General features: G+C 43.8%; 1 protein-coding gene across 1 annotated transcript in view; it reads right to left on the bottom strand.

Annotated features, from left to right (window-relative positions):
- Positions 1 to 21,514, bottom strand: part of RNF212 (ring finger protein 212) — a 462,006-nt gene that overhangs the window by 246,153 nt on the left and 194,339 nt on the right. The window contains exons 8-9 of the mRNA XM_029592744.1: positions 6,306 to 6,370; positions 5,791 to 5,860 (exon numbers count right to left, since the gene is read on the bottom strand). Of these exons, the coding sequence (XP_029448604.1) occupies positions 5,791 to 5,860; positions 6,306 to 6,370 (135 nt within the window). The remainder of the gene's footprint in view (positions 1 to 5,790; positions 5,861 to 6,305; positions 6,371 to 21,514) is intronic.

The following is a 21,514-nucleotide window of genomic DNA, read 5'->3' as shown; positions in this document are numbered from 1 at the left end:
CCCATGTTGCACTATGCTGAGAGCCCAAGGGTCCTGAGTAATGTGGCACCAGTCATCGAAAAAATGCTGAATTTGTCCCGCTAATGGAAGAGTAGGGTGTAGATAGATCGATGGAATACAAAATTGGGCTCTAATTTAGTTTGGACCTGCTGGGTAGTTTTTGCTGACAGGCAGGAAAGGAAGTCTAGGTTAGTATACTTCTTGTAGGGATAATAAGGACATTGTGACTAAGCAGGCTGTTCTCGGGCCAGCAATAGAGACTGAACTGCAAAACTTTGATCTCTGATCTGCAAGATCGTTTCTCAGAGTTTCTCTCCATAGAGTTTTGTCTCCTAGGCATGGAAGGTCACTAACTTCTTGTGGACATGCTCTCTGATGGAACTAGCTCACAGCCAAGCCATGCATCTGGTGCCAAAGGAATTGAAGCGGCTCTTGCAGAGAACTGGATGATTCATAAACCGAATGGAAAAAGTGGCATCCCAGAAAAGCTGTGGAAATGTATTTTGGTCCAAAAATAAATAAGGTTTCAGCTTTTGGAGCTAATCATGAATGTATCAGACCATACAGAACAATGGATAACAAAACGGGCGATGAGAATTACAGCCTGGAATGACTTTTTCCGAAGTTTTTGAGTAGTTTATCATCTTTACCCAGTGGGGAATTGCAGTAAACTTTTGACTTTGTTGCCTTTTTCATAATTTACTCCACAATGACCAATTGGTGCAGAAGGTGGACTACCTTGGACTACCGTGGACTACCTGAAACTGGGAGAGTGTTGATTTGAAATTTAAGATCTAGTTTTCTAGATGTTGCAGAACATGAGCTGGGTGTTTCCCATAACTTCACCAGCAGTGCCATGAACTGATAAGGCTGCCAGTTCAGCTGGTGTGTCCAGGATCTTGAGTAGATCAAGTCTGTTCAAGGGTCATTGTCCTTACGCCCTGAATACCCAGGGCTGTCGCAAACTTCTCCACAGAATTTGAAGTAGGTGAGGTCCTCTGGAGAAAAACAGTATTCCAAAGGGTTTGGGAGAGGGCTTGAAGGTATCTCAGGGTATTCATCTTCTGATCCTAGCAGTTCTGGTTCACTGAGCCAGGGCACCAGTAAAGAAGAAGGGGACAATGGGTTCCTCTGTTTGGAGTTCCAGAGGAATGACATGCCTTGTGACCTCCAATGAGTGAATTCTGCTGCAATGAATCTGTTGATGAGCAGCCTCTCAGATGATGAAAACACCTCTAAAGATGAGTTTGGGACTCTGGTCACAGGAACCAATGATATTATGGTGGAGAAGTGAGGCTGGAGAGCTCCATATGTCTCTCTTGCCAGGGAAGTAAAGAATTACCAGCAATTTTCAGGTAAGACTGCTGTGTCCTCTGGAAGGACATCATCTTCCAAAACTAGGATGGGTTCCTGATATTCAATAAGTGGTTTATTTGAAGCGATCCTGATTGGGATCAGATCCTCGTCTGTAAGAAGAACCCTTTCGTTAGTAACCTTAGAGGAGGTAGACTCCAAACCAATAGAAGCGGTAAGGGCAGTCTGACACCTTCTCCAGTCGATCTTGGATGAGATGCAAAAAGCCTGGTTAGAAGACCTCTTGGATCCTAGGATAGAATTGCAGCCTCTGTTGCCAATCTAGATGGGGATCTTGTGGGCTGTATGGTCGAGGACAGACCTGGTACCTCATGGAGGAAGACTTGTGTTGAATGCTTTGTAGCATGAATTTGGTGCACAGCACTCAACACAGAGAAGAAAGCACAGTATCAGAAGAGTCAGTATGCGTTGAATGCATTGGGATGGCTTGCATTGGGTATCAATATCTGGTTCTGTATCGTAGGTTTTGTTAGTGTGCTGTGCATCGAGTGTATCGATGCACCATGGCTAAAGATTTCTGGTACATTGTGCAGAGTACATTGATAGCTTCGGATGCATCAATACCGTCAACTGCATCAATGCATTCCAATGCATTAATGGCTTTGAGAGCACTGATGACTCCAAATGCATTGATTACTTTGCTTGTGTTGGTACTGTTACAGCCTTGGCTGCAGTACAACCGCCTCACCACCAGGGGTCCCTCTAGTGCTGGCTCTCCTGACAGGCCCAGTCCATCTCCCCTGTCCACTCTATGTTCTGGGTGTGCCCTTATAACCCTGCCTGACAGTTGCCTCGGTGCTTCGGCATCGAGCTCACCTGGGCTCCCTGCTCTAGCCTTGCGCGGCCTTCGGGCCTTTCCTTGCCTTGCGCGGCCTTCGGGCCTTTCCTTGCCTTGCGCGGCCTTCGGGCCTTTCCTTGCCTTGCGCGGCCTTCGGGCCTTTCCTTGCCTTGCGCGGCCTTCGGGCCTTCTTCCTTGCTTTCCATACCTGGCCTACGGGCCTTCTGACCTGCCTTGCCCTGCTTACGGTGTGTGGCCTACGGGCCTTCTGTGTGTGTGTGGCCTACGGGCCTTCTGACCTGCCTTGCCCCGCTTACGGTGTGTGGCCTACGGGCCTTCTGTGTGTGTGTGGCCTACGGGCCTTCTGACCTGCCTTGCCCTGTTTATGGTGTGTGGCCTATGGGCCCTCTGTGTGTGTGTGGCCCACGGGCCTTCTGACCTGCCTTGCCCTGCTTACTGTGCCCTGACCCAGCCTGAACCCAGACACTGCTATCTGCCGCCTGCCCTGACCCAGCCTGGACCCAGACACTGCTACTTGCCGCCTGCCCTGACCCAGCCTGGACCCAGACACTGCTACTTGCCGCCTGCCCTGACCCAGCCTGGACCCAGACACTGCTACTTGCCGCCTGCCCTGACCCAGCCTGGACCCAGACACTGCTATCTGCCGCCTGCCCTGACCCAGCCTGGACCCAGACACTGCTATCTGCCGCCTGCCCTGACCCAGCCTGGACCCAGACTCTGTTCTAGCCATTCCGGTCTCTCTCAACCTGGAGCCACCCTTCTGGGTGGTGTTCATGACTCCTGACCGGAGCCCAGTCGTAACAGGTACATTGTGCTTAGACAGTGTAGATGCAAAGCTATGGCGCATTGATACATTGGTGCCTTGAACATTGTGAGCATGGATATATCCATCCACAGCTGCACAATTCTTCTGGTTGTGGTCCAATCCCATACAACGGTAGCAAAGTTCGAGGCCCTCTGTGAGGGACATACATTTTCCACACTGGCAACTTCTAAAACACTCACTGTTGTTTTTTTCTTGTGGCCCGCCATTATGAGGGTATTGAAACCTATCTCAGAATAGGTATCACTTTCTTCCTTTTTTTTAGTAAACTTAAAATTGTTTGAGTGGCTGTCGAAACAACTAGGAGAGGTAGAAGGAAATTTACGAAGAAAAAAATGCAGGTTGAAGAAAAAATTAGAGGAGAAAGAATATGTCAGTGCTTCAGTTCAGACAAAAAATAACAGAGGGGACTCACAAAGCAATTGCTGTGCAGGAACATCTGTACATGCTCAATAGAGCTCAAAGTTTTACAGCTTGGAAAGACAAGTCCATTTGATGTTGTCAGATGATATCACCCACATATAATGGCTAGTTTTCCTGCTTATTGATGAAAAAGTATCATTATAAAACCGTAACAACCACAAACTTCACACTGAATGTAAAGGATCACATCATGAAATTCAGATGGAGAAGCCTATATTCCTGTAGCAATGTCCCTATCTTTCAATTAAACATATTAAAAGCCTACACAAATAAGATCACCTTCAGCTGTTTTCTGAACCTAATGACAGTTGTTTCAGCCTTGAGATTTTATGAAATGCATGACAAGGCAAGGACCAGTCACAGCAAGTGATCAAGAGATTCAGATAATCTGACTTGTTTTATTGAGGGTACATGTAGGATATTACAAAATGAAAATCTTAATGTTTGTGAAGAATGATACATTTTAAAACAGAATAAAAACATGGAGGTGCCAGGCCATTAATGGCCTTAATAACCAACATGACCATTAAAAGTTTAATCCTCATATGAGCAACTAATGCAAATCAAATAGAATCGGCATAATATAATCTCTAACATGAGTACCAGTGACAACATAGGCAATAGCATTTTGAATTATGTGAAGCACCTTCAAAAAATATTAATGGGAGAGCCATAATTGATGAATTACAGCTATCCAATGACGAAATAATTGAAGTATGTATCACATTTAGAAAATTAAAATAATTTTAAAAAGTTTTCAAATGCTGCAACATGTAGAGTTTAAAAAATGTGCATTTCACCGCAGACTTAACCTGAGGTCGTAGTGAAAGAGCAGAATCAAATTGAATGCCCAACTTCCGTGCCTTAAAAGAGACATGCACCACGATGGAGACAATTTTGCTAATAAAATGAGTTCTATTTTCTTTATATTTAATGCTAATCTATTTTCAGTCATCCAACTCATGATGGCTAAAAGACATTTCGCAACTATAGCTAAAGCATCAGCTACAATCATGTAGATTGGGAATTAAAATGAATATCATCAGCATAGATTCTGTAGCTTACTCCTAAATTGGCAACCAGTTGACAAATCGAGAAAATATTGATATTAAGTGTGGGTGATTGTACTGATTCTTGTGGAACTCCTGTATTCAGTGCAAATAAAAATGATACCAACTAATCAAAAACAACTCTTTAGTAAAAGTCATAAAGGAAAGATGTAATCAAGTGCGAGACTGTCACCCAAATTCCTCAAAGAAGAGAGTAAAATAGAAGTTAGATTACAAGTAGTATTGCCAATCATTTCCAAGCAGTGTGTTATGGAAGATTTGCAAGTGGCTAGTATTATGAAAACTAATTAAGGCCATTCAATCCAGAAAACTCTAGAGCACAAAACTATTTTCTATACAACTGGTCTACTATCAATAATTATTAATCTGACATTAATTTAATACATTGCATATTCATTACTTATGAATGTGTCTAGCCTTCAAAGGCTAAAGCTGAACACACTTATTAATAAGGGACAATTAGACTAAATCCTGTTACTTCCTTTTTAAACTTGAAACATTAAGTTAACTTTTGCTTTATTGAGGAATTCTGTTTTTATATTAACTATATATTTTAAATGTTACATCTGAATACATTGAATTTTGTACAGCATTTTAAATGAACTATAAAGGGCACAAATGGAAAATATTTAAGTTACTATATCATCAACCAAACTGCTGCTCTTGAAGCAACCACAAACCACCTAGTGCTAATGAAATCCTGTCATATTCTCTCTCCCTTCTCCCAACCAGAAGCCTGCATAGCTGTCCTCTAGCTGAGGACAGGTAAGATCCCAGAAAACTGGAGATAGACAAAAGTATTACTATCTTTCATAGATGTTTTCAAAATTCAAAAGATTCATTTCAGTTCAAACAAGAGATAAGGGACAATATAAAGCAACAAATTGTTAATAAGAAAAACCAAATAAAAATGTGAAAAGGTCAAAAATACGTCACACAAATTACTACAACTATCCTGTGATAACATCTGAGCAAGATTTGCTTCTCAGGTAAGAGTAAATACAATCAGCTCAAAGATCTCTGTGTGCTATGTATAAGGAGCATTCAAATTTGTGGAAATCAGTGTTAGGAGGACAGTGTGGGGTTAAAGTTCAAAACTGTTATAGCACATCTATGAAGGCTCTTCAACCTAAATTACCTGAACATTTTTACGAGATGAAGTCAAATATTTTAAGCCATTATTTACTTTTAGAAGAGTTGATACCCAAAATTATGTTCTGTTTTTTGCCACTTCCAGACCATATATAATTTATGTGAATCAAATCTTTTCTATTCTGGAAAAGTAGTAAGTCTCTGCATACCTTTCAGAGGATGATGTGCGCGCTTGGGGAAGTGTACATGAAGAACAGCCCATCTGTTTTGCTGGATAAGCTGTAGAAAACAAGAAATTGTGTTAAGTTTGACAACACATCAACTTTCCATAATTGTTTTTGTTTTATAAACACTTCTGTACCTTCACACTCTCACTCCTTCACCCACTCCTTCATCTTGGATGGATGGATCATCTTGGATGATCACCTGGATGACCTGTAGTCATCCAGGTGATCATCCAAGATGATCACCTGGATGACTACAGGTATCTTTGTTACTGAAGTCTATTCAGAGACTGCACCCTTCAGCGGCTGAGTTTGTGTCAACAGGTCTAATAACTGCAGTACCTATCATTTCTCTTAGGGCCAGAATACATCCACTCCTGCAAAGCACAGAGTCTACTAGATCCGCATACTGAAATATACTAACCCAGATTTTCTTCATTATAGTGCTACAAGCAAACTACAGAGCCCAATCAATAATTTTCAAATAGTTTCACACTTACTTGGAACTGAATTTCTGCTTGAGTTTGCAGCTGGTAATCGAGTGCTTTGCTGAGGTGGTCTCATGCTAAATGCACACAGAGACAAAAATCTCTTACTCAAAATCAAGTTTTAGATTTGTTAGCTTATTTGCTGATTCACAGTACTAATGTATTCCTCTCTTTTATCCAGTGAATACTAGAAGTACAGCAGTAAGGGGAAAGGAAAACAGCAGTTGGAGCACTTTCATCTTGATAAACAGGTTTCATATAGGTCAATATTTGGCCAGATGGGGAGCTTGTTAGCTGGAACAAATTATCCAGCTAACTTATACCGGTTATTCAATAGTGCATCCAGGAAGTTAGCAGGATAACTTTAAGACCGCAAAAATTCAGTGTTATTTGGCAAACTTAACTGGATAACAACTCTGCTCCTGAAATGTACAGGATTATCTGACTAAAGTTTATCCATCTAATTACTTAGCAGGATGTCCCATGTGTTCAGCAAGTGGGAGTTTTTAAATTCCATCGTTTGCCTGGCTAAATCCTCAACTTAGCCAAATAAATGAGCTGAATATTGACCCCATAATATCTAGAACAAAGGTAGGAGGTAGAAACCAGGCAAACTACAATAATGGTGAATGATTGCCCTTAGGGTGTGTAATCTTGAGTTTTTGAGTAATTTCAGAATGTCCTCTTATTTACAAATATCAATTTCTTTCAAAGACTTTTTTTTGGTACGCACATAAAAGTTCATCATCATAGTAATCTGTACATAGTCAATTTTTCAAGCAGGTAATGCAGTTGCTGTGTCAGTCCACTTGAATGAGTAGAAATATAGATCACTAAACATAAAATGTATGTAAGGTGATATTTTATTGGACAATCTTAATACATTTCTGAACTAGCTTTCTGAAATTCAGATCAATTTAGGAGCATACGACATTTGAATTTAAAATGGCCAAATACTTCAATAAAAACATAAAGCAAGTTTGATTATCATAAATAGTGTTCTCTGTACACAGCAGGATGAATTAACCATCACATGTGCATGACATCATACAGCAGTACTAAATGGACCTTTCTCTCTAAGCTCGTACAGTTTTTGTTCTACTGGGCATGTGCAAGAATTCCCACATGGGTATAGAGTTATGAACCCCTTCAGAGCTATTTCTACCTAGATAGTTAACTCTCCAGGGAGGCAGGTGGGTATTTAGCATGGCTAATTCATCCTGCTCTCTATGGCAAAAACAGTTTACAGTAAGCAAACTTTCTCCATCGATAAGTAGGGCTGAATTAGCCATGACGTGTGGGAAGACCCTGGCTGAGGGTCGCAATGGAATATTTACTGAAAAAGTAACCCAAAACCCACTGTGGAGAACAAACTACTGGATGAACAAATTATGCAAAACTACTTGTCCGAATCTACTGTCATTTTTTGAAAGATTGACCAGACAGTTAATGGGACACGAAGGTGTGTACTGACGACCACGCTGCAACTTTGAAGATGTCTTCGAGAAGAATGGTTTACAGATGAGCCACTGATGCAGCCATTGCTCTAAATTGATGAGCTTTGATGGTGTCTGTAACTTATAAGCCTGCTAGCACACATCAGTGCATGATACAGTGTGCCAGCCAGATGGACAACGTTGGGCGGATTTTAAATGCCCTGCTCGCGTAAATCCGGCGCGCGCAGAGCCCTGAGATGCGCACAAGTCCTGGGTTTTTTTAAAGGGGGCGTGTCGGGGGCGGGGCCAAATGATGTGGCATTTCAGGGGCGGGACCGGGGGCGTGGCGCCGGCCCGGGGGCGTGGTCGAGGCCTCCGGACCAGCCCCCGGGTCGGATGACGGCGCGCCAGCAGTCCGCTGGCGCGCCTAGATTTACGTCTGCTTCTAGCAGGCGTAAATCGAGGGACAAAGGTAAGAGGGGGGTTTAGATAGGGCCGGGGGGGGGGTTGGGTAGGGAAAGGGAGGGGAAGGTGAGGGGAGGGCGAAAGAAAGTTCCCTCCGAGGCCGCTCCGATTTTGGAGCGGCCTCAGAGGGAACGGAGGCAGGCTGCGTGGCTCGGCGCGCGCAGGCTGCCCAAAATCGGCAGCCTTGCGCACACCGATTCATGATTTTATAAGATATGCGCGTATCTTATAAAATCCAGCGTACTTTTGTTTGCGCCTGCTGCGCGAAAAAAAGTATGCGATTGCGCTCTTTTTTAAAATCTACCCCCGTATGTTTTGCACCTACTATGCTCAGTCTGTTAAGATCGTAAGAAACAAATAGTTGCAAAGCCTGAGGATACGTGGCAGAGTTATTTTTCTGTAATAAGCCAAGACCCTTTTGCATTCTAAATGTGAAAGGCTTTCTCATCCTCATGTGTGGGTGGCCTCAGGAAAAACATAGGTAACATGATGGTTTGATTAGTATGAAAAGTTGATACTAACTTTGGTAGAAACTTTGGGTTGGTGTGAAGCACCACTCTATTGAAGAATTGCATATAAGGAGGATATTGAACCAAGGACTGAAGTGCAATGACTCTTCTAGCTGATGTGACTTATATAAGAATTATTACTGTTCATGTTAGAAACTTGAGTGAAGCCAATTCCAATTGCTCAAATGGCGATTTCATCAGTTGAGCCAGGTGGTTTCACAACTGCAATGTTTAATAACCCATAAGCCTTTCATGAACTTGGAAACTAAGGGATAAGTAGAGATTGGCTTACTCTCGATTTGAGCATGTAAGTTGCTACGGCACTGAGATGTACTCTTACTGATGAGGTACTATGAGCTGAAGCAGAGAGAGCAAATAGCTCAGTAATTCTTTGGGTCTGCACATGAACAGATCCATTCTGCGTTGACACCATTTCCATTTAAAACCGTAGGCTCCTAGTTCATGGTTTCCCGGCAGACCCTATTACGTCAAACTCCTTGGGTAAGGACAATTTGGTGATACCTGAGTGCTCAACATCTGTTCCATCCCAAACCTTCCCTCCATTGTTGAAGGAGGGTAGGTTTGGGATGGAACAGACCTCCCTCTTCTTGAATTCACAATGATGCTTCTGACCTGAGAGGGATTGGAGGACTGCTGGACAGCTGTACCAATTATGCAAACCAAAATTGTTTGGGCCACACTGGATCTAGGTGGTTCAGATGGGCCTGGTCTTTGAGCACTTTTTGTACTATTCTAGCTATCGGTGAATTGGTGGAAAATCATACATGATATCTGCATTGAAGTCGAGTAGAAAAGCATCCTAAGTGGATCTGAGTTTGCTGGGAAGAATGGAGCACAATGTTTCCAGTTCTCTGTATTGTTCTAACACAAAGACGTCAATTGCTGCAAGACCCCACAGGCTGAACAATCTATCAGCTGTTGATTGCTGCAGATTCCATTTGTCTGGATGAAAAACACTGCTGAGGTGATCTACTAAAATATTGGAGATCCCTGGAAGGTAGATCACTTGTAGGACAGCTTCATATTTGCATGCCCATTCCCATATATTTATTGCCTCTAGGCAGAGAATCCATGGATACTTGATTGTTGGTTTAAATGAGAATACTCTTCCCTTGGAGGAGGTAAATGAAAGTTGCTAGAGTATCTGATCACTCTCAGTTCTAGGAGGTTGATCTGAAATTGTCTTTCTATGAATCACAGAGTTAAAAAAGGGCCCTATATGGGCCTCCCAACTCTTTGTGGAGGCATCCATCACCAATGTAGTTTGGTGAACCTCCTGAAGGTTCTAGGGGGTCTAGCCACCAATGCAGTACCCATTTCTTTTCTTATGAAATCCCCATTTTGGTTGTCAGGTGTTGAGTTGGCTGGTCCCATTGAGAATGGAGGCTCCACTAAAGGACCCATATGTGAAACACAGAAACATAGAAGTGACGGCAGAAGAAGACCAAACGGCCCATCCAGTCTGCCCAGCAAGCTTTCACACCTGTTTGTTTTCATACTTATCTGTTACTCTGACCGCTGAGGTCAGGGCTCTTATTGGTAACTTTTTGGTTCCAATTCCCTTCCATCCCCACCATCGATGCAGACAGCAGTGCTGGAGCTGCATCTAAGTGACGTATCTAGCTAATTGGTTTGGGGTAGTAACCGCTGTAATAAGCACGCTACTCCCACTTTGGTTTACCCTGCTTGTATAATTCAGTCTTTGTTGGCTGTCTGAATATAAATCCTCTTTACTTCATTCCCCCCTGTCGTTGAAGCAGTGAGCTGCGCTGGATATGTATTCCAAGTGAAGTATCAGGCTTAATTGATTCGGGGTGGTAACCGCCATAACAAGCAAGCTACACTCATGCTTATTTGTTTACCCAGACTATGTAATTCATTCCTTGTTGGTTGATGCTGAATATAAATCATCTTTTCTTCATTCTCCCTGCCGTTGAAGCAGAGAGCTATGCTGGATGTGCATTGAAAGTGTCATCACGGAGCGGGATGAAAGTGTCATCACGGAGCGGGATGCCAGTGGCCAGTAGTTAGTGTTCCACCTTCACGGAGCGGAAGGATGGAGGGCTGCTATCTCCAAAAAAAAAATAAATAAAATAAAATAAAAAAAACAAACAAAACAATAAAAACAGGGGTGGGTAAGAGTATGGGGCAAGGGTGTGGCCTGCTTGTTACAGCGGTTGCTACCCTTAATTGAGCTGGATGTCACTTGGATGCAGATACGGCGCTGCTCTCTAAATTGGTGGTGGGGTGGAGGGGAATTAGGGCTGGAGGGTACTGGAAGCCAATAGTAACAGGTGGGAGAGAGAAAAAGGGGAAAAAAATGGATAAAGTGCGTAGCTTGCTGGGCAGACTAGATGGGCCGTTTGGTCTTCTTCTGCCGTCATTTCTATGTTTCTATGTATCAGGCTTATTTGGTTTGGGGTAGTAACTGCCGTAACAAGCAAGCTACTCCCTTGCTTTTTTGTGGATGCAAATCCTTTTTTCCACATTTCCTCTTGCCGTTGAAGAATAGAGCAATGTTGGAGTCGCATTAACTGTGTGTATGTTTATTGAATAAGGATATTAATCTCCAGGTAGTAGCCGTCATTCCCGCAAGCAAGCCACCCCCGTGCCTCTTCTCTTCATTCACATCCTCTAGACTTTATGGATCCACAGTGTTTATCCCACGCCCCTTTGAAATCCTTCACAGTTTTGGTCTTCACCACTTCCTCCGTAAGGGCGTTCCAGGCATCCACCACCCTCTCCGTGAAGAAATACTTCCTGACATTGGTTCTGAGTCTTCCTCCCTGGAGTTTTAAATCGTGACCCTTGGTTCTGCTGATTTTTTTGCAACGGAAAAGGTTTGTCGTTGTCTTTGGATCATTAAAACCTTTCAAGTATCTGAAAGTTTGAACCATATCACCCCTGCTCCTCCTTTCCTCCAGGGTGTACATATTTAGATTCTTCAATCTCTCCTCATAAGTCATTCGATGAAGATCCTCCACCATTTTGGTCGCCCTTCTCTGGACCGCCTCCATCCTGTCTCTGTCCCTTCGGAGATACGGTCTCCAGAACTGAACACAGTACTCCAGGTGAGGCCTCACCAAGGACCTGTATAAGGGGATTATCACTTCCCTTTTCTTACTCGATATTCCTCTCTCTATGCAGCCCAGCATTCTTCTGGCTTTAGCTATCGCCTTGTCACATTGTTTCGCCGACTTCAGATCATTAGAGACTATCACCCCAAGGTCTCTCTCCTGCTCCGTACATATCAGCCCTTCTCCTCCCATCGAATACAGTTCTTTTGGATTTCCACACCCCATATGCATGACTCTGCACTTCTTGGCATTGAATCTTAGCTGCCATAACTTCGACCACTCTTCCAGCTTCCTTAAATCCCATCTCATTCTCTCCACTCCTTCCGGCGTGACCACTCTGTTGCAGATCTTAGTGTCATCTGCAAAAAGACAAACCTTACCTTCTATCCCATCCGCAATGTCGCTCAAAAAGATATTGAACAGGACCAGTCCTAACACCGATCCCTGCAGCACTCCGCTTAACACCGCTCTCTCTTCAGAATACGTTCCATTTACCATCACACATTGTTTTCTGTCCGTCAACCAGTTTGCAATTCAGGCCACCACCTCGGCACTCACTCCTAAGCTTCTCATTTTATTCACCAGTCTCCTGTGCGGGACGGGTTAGTGAAACCACATGAATCACAGCCGCAACATGTATTAGAATGACTAGTACTTTCCAGCCATTCACTTATTCATGTTCAACAGTCTGTATACAAGGGACCTGAGATTGTTTACCTGGTCTGATGGAAGGAGATCGCCCCCTACAGATAATCTATGCATGCTCCAAATAATGTGATTTTTCTGGAAGGGAATTAGTCTCGATTTCTTGAAATTCATCAGAAACCCTAAGAAGTTGAATTGACTTTCTGTGAATTTTCTGTTATAAAGCAGACATTCAATTAAGGGAAGATTCAGATGCCCTGACACCAAGGATGCACTGCAGAAGATCCTTGGTGCTGCTGATAGTCTGAAGGGAAGTACTCTTTATTGATAATTAGAAAGGTCTACTATAAAATGCCGGCAATGCCAGTGGGAGGAATGGATGGGAATATAAGCATAAACATCCTTTTGATCCAAAGCACACATCCACTCACACCTCTGGATGAAAGGGAGAATTATATGGAGAAAGGATCTCAAGTCCCCAGATTTTTTGGGAAAAAGGAACTAGCAGAAATAGAACCCTTGGCCATGGTAATGGGAAAGAACAGATTCTATTAGCTGCTGTTTGAACATCAACTCCACCCTCCAGATGGACTTGCATCGAATGAGACTGAAGGCTCATTTGGATTGAAGGCTGAGCAATGAAAAAGCATGGAAAGCTGGAAGAAACACAAGCGGTATCCAGACGCCACAATTTTGAGAACCCAGCAATCTCTGATGATCTTGCATCACTCTTCCAGGTAGTTTTGGAGAGGAAGGTTTCTGGGTTTGAAAGGTGGTCAAAAACTTGGTCCAAGCATGGGCTGGAACTGTTGCGTTGCTTTTGGTTGACAGAACTCTCATTACCTAGCACGAGTTGGAAGTTGTTGCTGCTGCAGAAACAGAGGTAAAATCCAGTAACATTGAAATTGCTGAAAGGGGCATCTCTGGAAATAGGATCTTTAAAAAGAATAGTAAGTGCTCCTTGCTGAAGACTGTTCCAATCCCTTGGAAAGGGACTGGACCACCACGTTGTTCCTTTATATGAATTAGAATTTCACTAAGCTTTTCTCTGAAAAACTGATCATCCAGACAGGGACCATTCGCCAATTTGTCATGGACATCATCACCCTTAACCAAGTCATGTGGTGTGCTCCAACTGAGGCCGATGCGGAGCATGGCGTGGTTTTGAACACTTTGTAAATGGATCAAATAAGATGGCATATATACTTTTCAGCATCCAAGAGTAGCTGAGGGTATGGGGATCCACCTTCATTGGGCGGAAGGAAAAGCTTTAGTCTTTGTATGCAATTGTATAAGACCTGAACCATGCAGAACTGGTGAGCAGACATTTGTGCATTAAGTACGGAGCTTTGGAATAACTTTTACTGAAATTGTCCAGTAACCCAGGGACCCTTCCCTAGTGTAGTATTACAGTATATTCTTGTTTTCTTTGCTCTTTTAAAAGCTGATTTTATTATAGCTGATTGATATGGTAGTTGTGTTATTCCAAATCCCAGGGACTTCTGCTCTCTATATTTTGGGGTCTAATTTCATTGAAACTGGGCAGAGAAAATAGAGTTGTCCCACATTGTTGTATGTTTATTATACTAGTGATGCTTTTATGTTTTCCACTCAGGATGATTATTTATTGAAATGGATGGCCTCCAAGAAATTTTAAATAAATAATTCATTTGTGATTCTTGCAGGATATCATGGATTGAATTAGCTGTTGGCTCCACAAGTGTTTATAAAATCTGGAGGAGGTCAAAGTCCTTTGCACGAGGACTTTGTCCTTATATACATTAATTCTGAGAGCTTTCTCAAACTTGTCCAGTAATCTGGAGCATGAGAAGTGTTCTGGTGGAGACGAATGTTCCCCGGACTTTGCTCCTATCAAGTGACATGGGCAAGGTCAGGTCGGTGCCATTTTGAAAGAGGGTGTCAACCAGGTCGGATGCTATGGGGGTGCAGGGAGGGGGTCAGGAGGTGGAAGCTGCCTGGGGTTCCCTGAAACCCTTATTTTGGACTATATCTTTAGAGGGGAGAGGATGTACACTATATCCCAAGGAGTGGAGATATCTATTGGGGGTGGAGATTCCTGAACCCCCAATTACTGTTATTTAAAACTTTGGTGGGGGGGGGGGGCACCATCTCGCATGAATTTTACACAGTTTTGTTTTTTTCAGGGAAGAGTTGAGGCGGCCCTGAGTTGAGCCAGGTGTCAGCCCTGACCGCTGCTCAAACTTTTCTTTCACTGTGGTTTATTTATTTATTTATTTTTAAGTTCTGGGCACTTTAAATGTGGCATGGGAGCCTCAGAACCCGCATCACATTTACTGCTTTTTGTGAGATGTTTTTATTTTATAATAACTGATCAGTTTCTCGATTGGCTGCAATATTAACATCACATTGCCTATTAATGACCTTATTTGCATGCATTTGATTTATTCATGCATGCAAATCACATGCAAAGAAGGTCATTGTAATAAGGGACGCAACCTGGGCAGGGCAATGTATAATATTGTGTGTATCACACGACATACATTATTTAATGCATGTTAGAGGATTACCATGTCTTGATGCATCATTCAGTTAGCCCCATGACGAGCTCTGCCCTACCCCAAGTTACCCAGATAAATCCTGCAAATTATCTGGCTAAATCCAAACTTAAGATAAGGAAGATTCAACAAAAAACATTAGACTGTCCACTTTTCAAAGCGAAAGCAAGATAGCTTTATTCAAAAAGTCGAATAAAGCTTCAAAATGAGATAGAACTAATGAATAGCAGTTGCTAGATGTCAAAAAAGAGAGTCCTAACCCTGATGAGTCGTATTTCACTAATATGCTATTACAAGGGAGGCAACCATAATGCAAAATCTCATCAGTTAACTCATAGAATCAAAAGGCAGGCTAAGATATCTACCTGCCGAAAATAATATGGTAGAAGTCCTGCCCCTCAGCCCAGGAACTGTTCTTTTCCTGGGGTATATGTCTGAATTAAAAGACACCTTACTGGAGGTGTTGCATCTTGGGAGGAAGAAGGTTCTTGCAGCAATGCAGGGTGAGATAATTTTCAATGGGTTAAGTTGGTTAGCATGTGAACAATTTTAAATCAAGCCTGAGGAAACCAGACCCTGATTAGTGGGGGTACACATGGACCACTTCCTGGGAATACAAATATATATATATATATATATATATATATATATATATATATATATATATATATACATACACACACACACACACACATACATACACATTCTGGGAATGTTCGCTGCCCTCTCTCTCTCCTTTTTCCCTTTGCCCCTCTCATGGCTGGTAGTTTGGAAATTTTTCTTTCTGGTGGAAGTCCCCCTTTTTTCCACCCAGGCTGTGATGGTGAAACCCCAGTCAAGTAATAGTGTCTAGGTCAATAAGGCCGCATCAGAGATGGAGCCGAGGGACAAGGCATCTGCGTCAGCTGCAGAGTAACTGGATGTTCGGACCCTACAGTGGCCGTCAGTGTTGAGCCTGCACTAGCAGCAATTGTGCCTGCAGGTGACAGTGGTTGCAAAGTGAGTTCATCCTTGGCTCGAGGCAAGGAGTGGGCATTCCGGGTCCCCATCACCTTCCTTCTTTTGATGGGTGGGAGGATCACAATGGCTTGAAGTGTGTGTGGGTGGAGGGGATGAGTACCTCCAGGGTAGTGGTGGGCCAGGGGGTTTGCGCCAGGCGGGTTTGCACAACCGCACTGTCCCCAGCAGCAGGTCTTGACTTGGGACTGCTCGGGGCTGAGGCTGGTGTCTCAGGGGTTGTGCCATCGGGGAACAACAATGCTTCCGGCGTGCACAGTAAGAAAGGTAAAGGAGGCTTAAAGGGAAAAGGTAAAGCCAATAAGGTGGTGATGGCTATGGCTCATACCCATGTTTTGGCTGGTTCATTTTCTGTTGCAGGGCAGGCAAATCTGGAGGGAGACCCCCAGTGTCTGGGGTCAACTAGAAGTTGTCGGATCTCAATTTGCAGCTGTATGTGAGGTACAGCTGCATTGGAATGGACCAGAGGATTTCTGGTAAGATTAGGGTGCTGGTAAGTGGTCAGCGAAGGGGTGGTCCCCCTCTTTTTCCTGGAGGGCAATGTGGGGGATTTTGTGGTGCCCTAGGTTAGTTTGGTCGGGGGGGGGAATCTATGGCCCCAATCCCAGTTGGGCAGGATATGGGATGCCTAGTGGCATGGGCTCGGTCCCCTTGAGCAGGGGTAGTCATTTTCTTGGAGGAAAGGTAGCTCAAGTGGGCATGGAGGGTAGGGGCATTCCTGTCATTGTGGATCCAGCAGGATGGCTCCCTAGGGGAAGGGGACCAGTTTGTGGGGTAGGAGGAGCACAAGAAGGATTTTCTCTTTCAGGAACTCCTCTTTCACTGCTTCAACAGACGCCTTGCAGTGAGAGGTTAAGCACGAGAATGCTGAGTCCAGGGATGTTTCAGGTGGCTCCATTGGTGGGACCTTGGCTTCTGACCCTCCTGTTCCAGTTCCTGTCCACTTTTGCCTGCGGGTGAGTTGGGTGCCAAGGAGGTCTGTGTGTGTGTGGTGGGGGGGGGGGGGGGCAGCAAGAAAAAAAGGAGGAGGCAGCGATATTCTTCCTCTTCACCTTCATCTTTTGCTTTCTCTTAATCTTCTGCATTGGAGTTGGTTAGGTCTGTTCTGGGTGGGTGGGAGCTCGATGGGCCTGAAGCAGGATATGAGACAACCCGCCTTGGCTATATCTTCTTGTGATCTGGAAATATCCTTATATAGATGTAAGCATCATTTAAATCCTGGGAACATAGCCAGTCTTCTTTTTCCAGAAGAGAGATTAAGGTGCTAGGGAACCCACATTGAACTTTTCCATAACTAGAAACTTATTCAAGGCCCTTAGTTCCAGGATGAGACAAAATCCTCCTGTTTTCTTAGGGACTAGGAAATACTGGGAATAAAATTCCTGCCCTTTTTCCTGTGATGGAACAAATTTGGCCTCCAAGAGGGAGGCAGACTTCCTTTAAAAGTAGTTCCTGATGCTGAGAGATAGACCATGAGCCTCTCTATTGGCAATCTGGAGAGAGTTCCAATAGATGAAATCTATATCTATTCCAATTTATACCAACAACCCAACTGTCTGAAGTCATACTGGATCAATTGTTCACATAAAACGTAAGCCTTTCTCCCAGAGGTAAATTCTCTGGATAGGATACTGGAATGCTAGCTATATTTACCTGGTTCCAATTAAAACCAGGAAGCTACTTATGGCTTAGGAATCCTCTGCTGTCTGGGTCAAAAGCAAGGCCTCTGTTGCTGAAAGGCGCAAGAAGGCTGGAATATAATAACTCCTCTGAGAATAGAAGTGTTTCTTCAGCACCTCATTAGAATACCTCTGGGTTGATGAGGAGGGCAGTTCAGAAGAGGCTACAGAGAGGCTGTGAAGTATAGTACAGTGATCTTTTATCTGATCCACCACTTCCTAACTTTATCTCCAAAGAGATTTCCTCCACTGCAGGGCACATCAACAAGCCTATCCTGCACAGCTTTACAGAAGTATGAAGCTTGTAGCCATGGAAGTCTGTATGTTCCAATCCCAATGGCAAAGGCTTTCGATGATGTTTCAAAAACATCATAGGTTGATTTGAACAGATATATTCCACACTCTTGACCCCTTGTCTATTAGTGAATCTAGTTCGTCCCACTTCTCCTGAGAGAAATAACTTGACCGAATCCTCATCTTCTGCAGAATATTTTGCATGTACTGGTCCACAAAGAGCTAGTACAACGTTATGTGATAAGAGCACATAACATTCTAGTAAACCTTCCTCCCATCAAGATCAATGACTCACACACAAAGCATATTCTCATCCTCTTGACCTTCATGAGAGTGAATTCTACTACAACAGACTGATAAGAGTTGATATTTCTCAAATCCAGAAGCCTTTTGGACATGGCTTGAGTCCACCTGCCTACTGATTGCAGATACAGATAGAAGGGTCTCCCACATTTGTATTTGTACCTCCTTAAGTATGTTGTGGATAGAAACTGCTACAACATTCATAAGGCCATTGAGGAATTGGAAAAAGTCCAACCTTTGTGCCCTGGTTTCAACTTCCTTTCCAATGCAAATGGAATTGTCACTGTTATTTCCTGAACAAATTTGAAGAAGAGATCTTTTGGAGGAGACATTCTCCTCTCCTGAACAGGAGAGGTGTCTGAGGAGAGACTTGTATAATCCTCCTGTTCAGACTCAATCAATCTGTGTGGAAGGAATAGCAGCAGATACATCTACAGGTCTCTTCATCAATGACAAGCCACTAGGTACCACTAGAATCTCCAGAATTGGATAAAGCTTAGCCTACATCAATAGCAATGAGGCCAACACATCAGTGTTTGCCAGGCTTTGGTTCACTGCCACCTGGATCCTTCTATTCAACTCCTCCTTAAAAGCTGCCAATGCCAAAACTGCATGGGAATCAGGAAGAGTCATTTTTTTTTATGTTTTCTGGGGCACATTGATGGCTATACCACAAGCCCTTGGAGACTGTCATGTACCCAACTGTGTCTAATAACTAAGCAACCCTCTCAGTGGAGTTGCTTAGGAGGGCATATGGCCACATCCAATGTCTCCTTGCTGAAATTGTACATTAACAGAGATCAATTTTAATGTTTCTCTGCCTTTGCTCAATGTATTGTTGCCGAATTCCCCAATGCTGGTATCGAAATCCCTTGCTTTCATGAGTAGGAGGAGCTAAACCATGGTCTGTCCTCCTTGGTACTTACTGGCGCTCCACTTGGATGAAGAGTGATGCTTTCTCGAAACTGATGTACCATTAACATCCAAAGCAGCTCTGGGGCTTTTCGATATCGATGCCAATGGGTCATTCTTACTCATCCCAAAAAGCATCTATATGAGCTCTGAACAAATTTGATGGCCTCTGGGAGTTATCTTTCGGCAACTAGAGACATCTCGTCTGTCCCCTCAGCAAACTTCAAAGACATCATGTGGAGTCATGATCAACATCATGCAGTTTCTCTGAGGGCACTTGCTGAAGCCATTGGTCGCCAGCTCCTTCTGGGACATTGGCCAAAAATAGTTATTAATGGCAATAAAAAATAAAAAGGCTGACTTATTCTGATCCAGTAAGGAATAGAAATAGAAGCTGCTGTAACGAGCATTTCTGAGAATAGTTAATTATGGTTTTTCCTATATACTTCCTTAAAAGATTTCAAATCTCCTCCTCATAAGTATTCTGCTAGGTGTGGGATCTGGGGCTGGTGATCTGCCGGAGGGCAGCATTGAGGGGCACCTGGACTCAATGCTGTACCTCCTGGTGCAGATCACCAGCTGCCTGGACACCCTGGAGGGAATGGCAGTGCAGGCGGTGACGATCCTGCACGACCTGCGTCTTGGCCAACGGGAGATGATTGAGCTCCTGCGAGCAATCGCAGGAGCTCACTCCCTGCTGGTCTTGGCACGGGCTCCTACAGGACCGGCACTGCCTGAGGACTGTCAATGACGATGCTCCTCCTCCTCCCCCATGGCATGCTCCGTCCCCTCTTTTCCCAACGCCCACCCCCAATGCGCAACCTATGTATATATATTTTTTTGTAAATAGTGAAATCTTATTTTTAAAATACATTTGTATGTTTTGGAATTGAAAAAGTTGGTTCGTTTCCTTTCCACAATTGATTGCATGCGTCTTATTTGTTGGTACTGCGGCCATAATCAAGAACAGAATGACTGCCAAGGATGAGGAAAACATGCAGAGAATACTGGCGGAAAAGAAAGGGATAAGTAACCTGAACAGGAGCACATGGAATACAAAGGGGAATTGAGCTGAAACAGAAGAGGAGAACATAGTATACAAGAAAAGAACATAGAATACAAGAGAATCTACAGAACACAAGAAGATCACATGGAATACAGAGGGAAACTCTACCAAAATAGAAGAGGAGCACATGGAATACCATGGCACTATGGATCGGACTGGCAGAGGTCGGGTACATACATACACCTGTGCATGAAACAGGCATTGTTAGAGCAGGGGTCAGGCACAGCTGGATATGACATAGGAGTTCGAGCAGGGGTCGGCTACATACATACACCTGTGCATGGAACAGGGACTGTTACAGCAGGGGTCAGGCACAGCTGGATATGACATAGGGGTAAAGTGACTTGCCCAAGGTCACAAGAGCAAGGTCACAAGAGCAAAACTGCTACACTGGGATAGACCACAGTTTTATCCAGCTTGGCATCCCATCTCTAGCTGTTGAAAGTAGTAGGTGTCTAGGGAAAGTATAGAACAAGGCATACATAGAGTGACCCATCCACAACATACTCTCCAAATTTCCAGTGATCATGGTTGACAGGTGCACTAAACATGGATAAATATCCCTCACTGTTGTACTAGACTGATCTCAGCTCATTGCTGCCTGCAATACTGAGTTAGCATGATTTAAAATACAAAATATAAATCAATATTTTAGCAAATTCTTTACAGCCTTGTGTATTTTAGGTAACATTTTGGCACTTGGGTTTGTACATTTCAAATGAGCATGTATTGCAGAGGAAACAGCCGTGGAAACAGCAGAAGAAAATTTGCATTGGACCAGGCTGGATGCAAAAGTATTCTGACCCCCTGAACAATGTACATCTAAGTAGTGGGCAACAAAGTCATGCTGAGGTGCACTAACACGAAATTGTCAATTTTTTCTTCGTTTCGGGGTGCTCCCAAAACACAATGAAATAGACAATTTGCCATTGTCTGTACGCCTTAAGCATGAAAGAGTCATTTTTGTTCAAACTCTACCCTCAACCCTCCCCGCCATCGTTCCAAACAAGAGAGCCCTGACATCCGGTCTCTGCCCATGCACACTGAGTTGCATGAACGTCAATTTGGGACGGGCGCTCAAGGCACCGAAAGTGTATGAACGAACGCCGTGACGTCATGCACGCCCATTCATGCGCCTTTGCTGGCTTGAGCGCCCAAATTGCACTACGGGCGTGCATTCATCCATCTTTGCCGGTGGGGGCCGCTTTCGCCGCCGGCTGCCCCCGGGAGGCAGGGGAGCCGCGGTGCGTGTCTCCGGAG

Source organism: Rhinatrema bivittatum, chromosome 1 (assembly GCF_901001135.1).
Source record: "Rhinatrema bivittatum chromosome 1, aRhiBiv1.1, whole genome shotgun sequence".
Classification (NCBI taxonomy): Eukaryota; Metazoa; Chordata; class Amphibia; order Gymnophiona; family Rhinatrematidae; genus Rhinatrema; species Rhinatrema bivittatum.
This window is presented reverse-complemented; position numbering and strand designations above follow the sequence as displayed.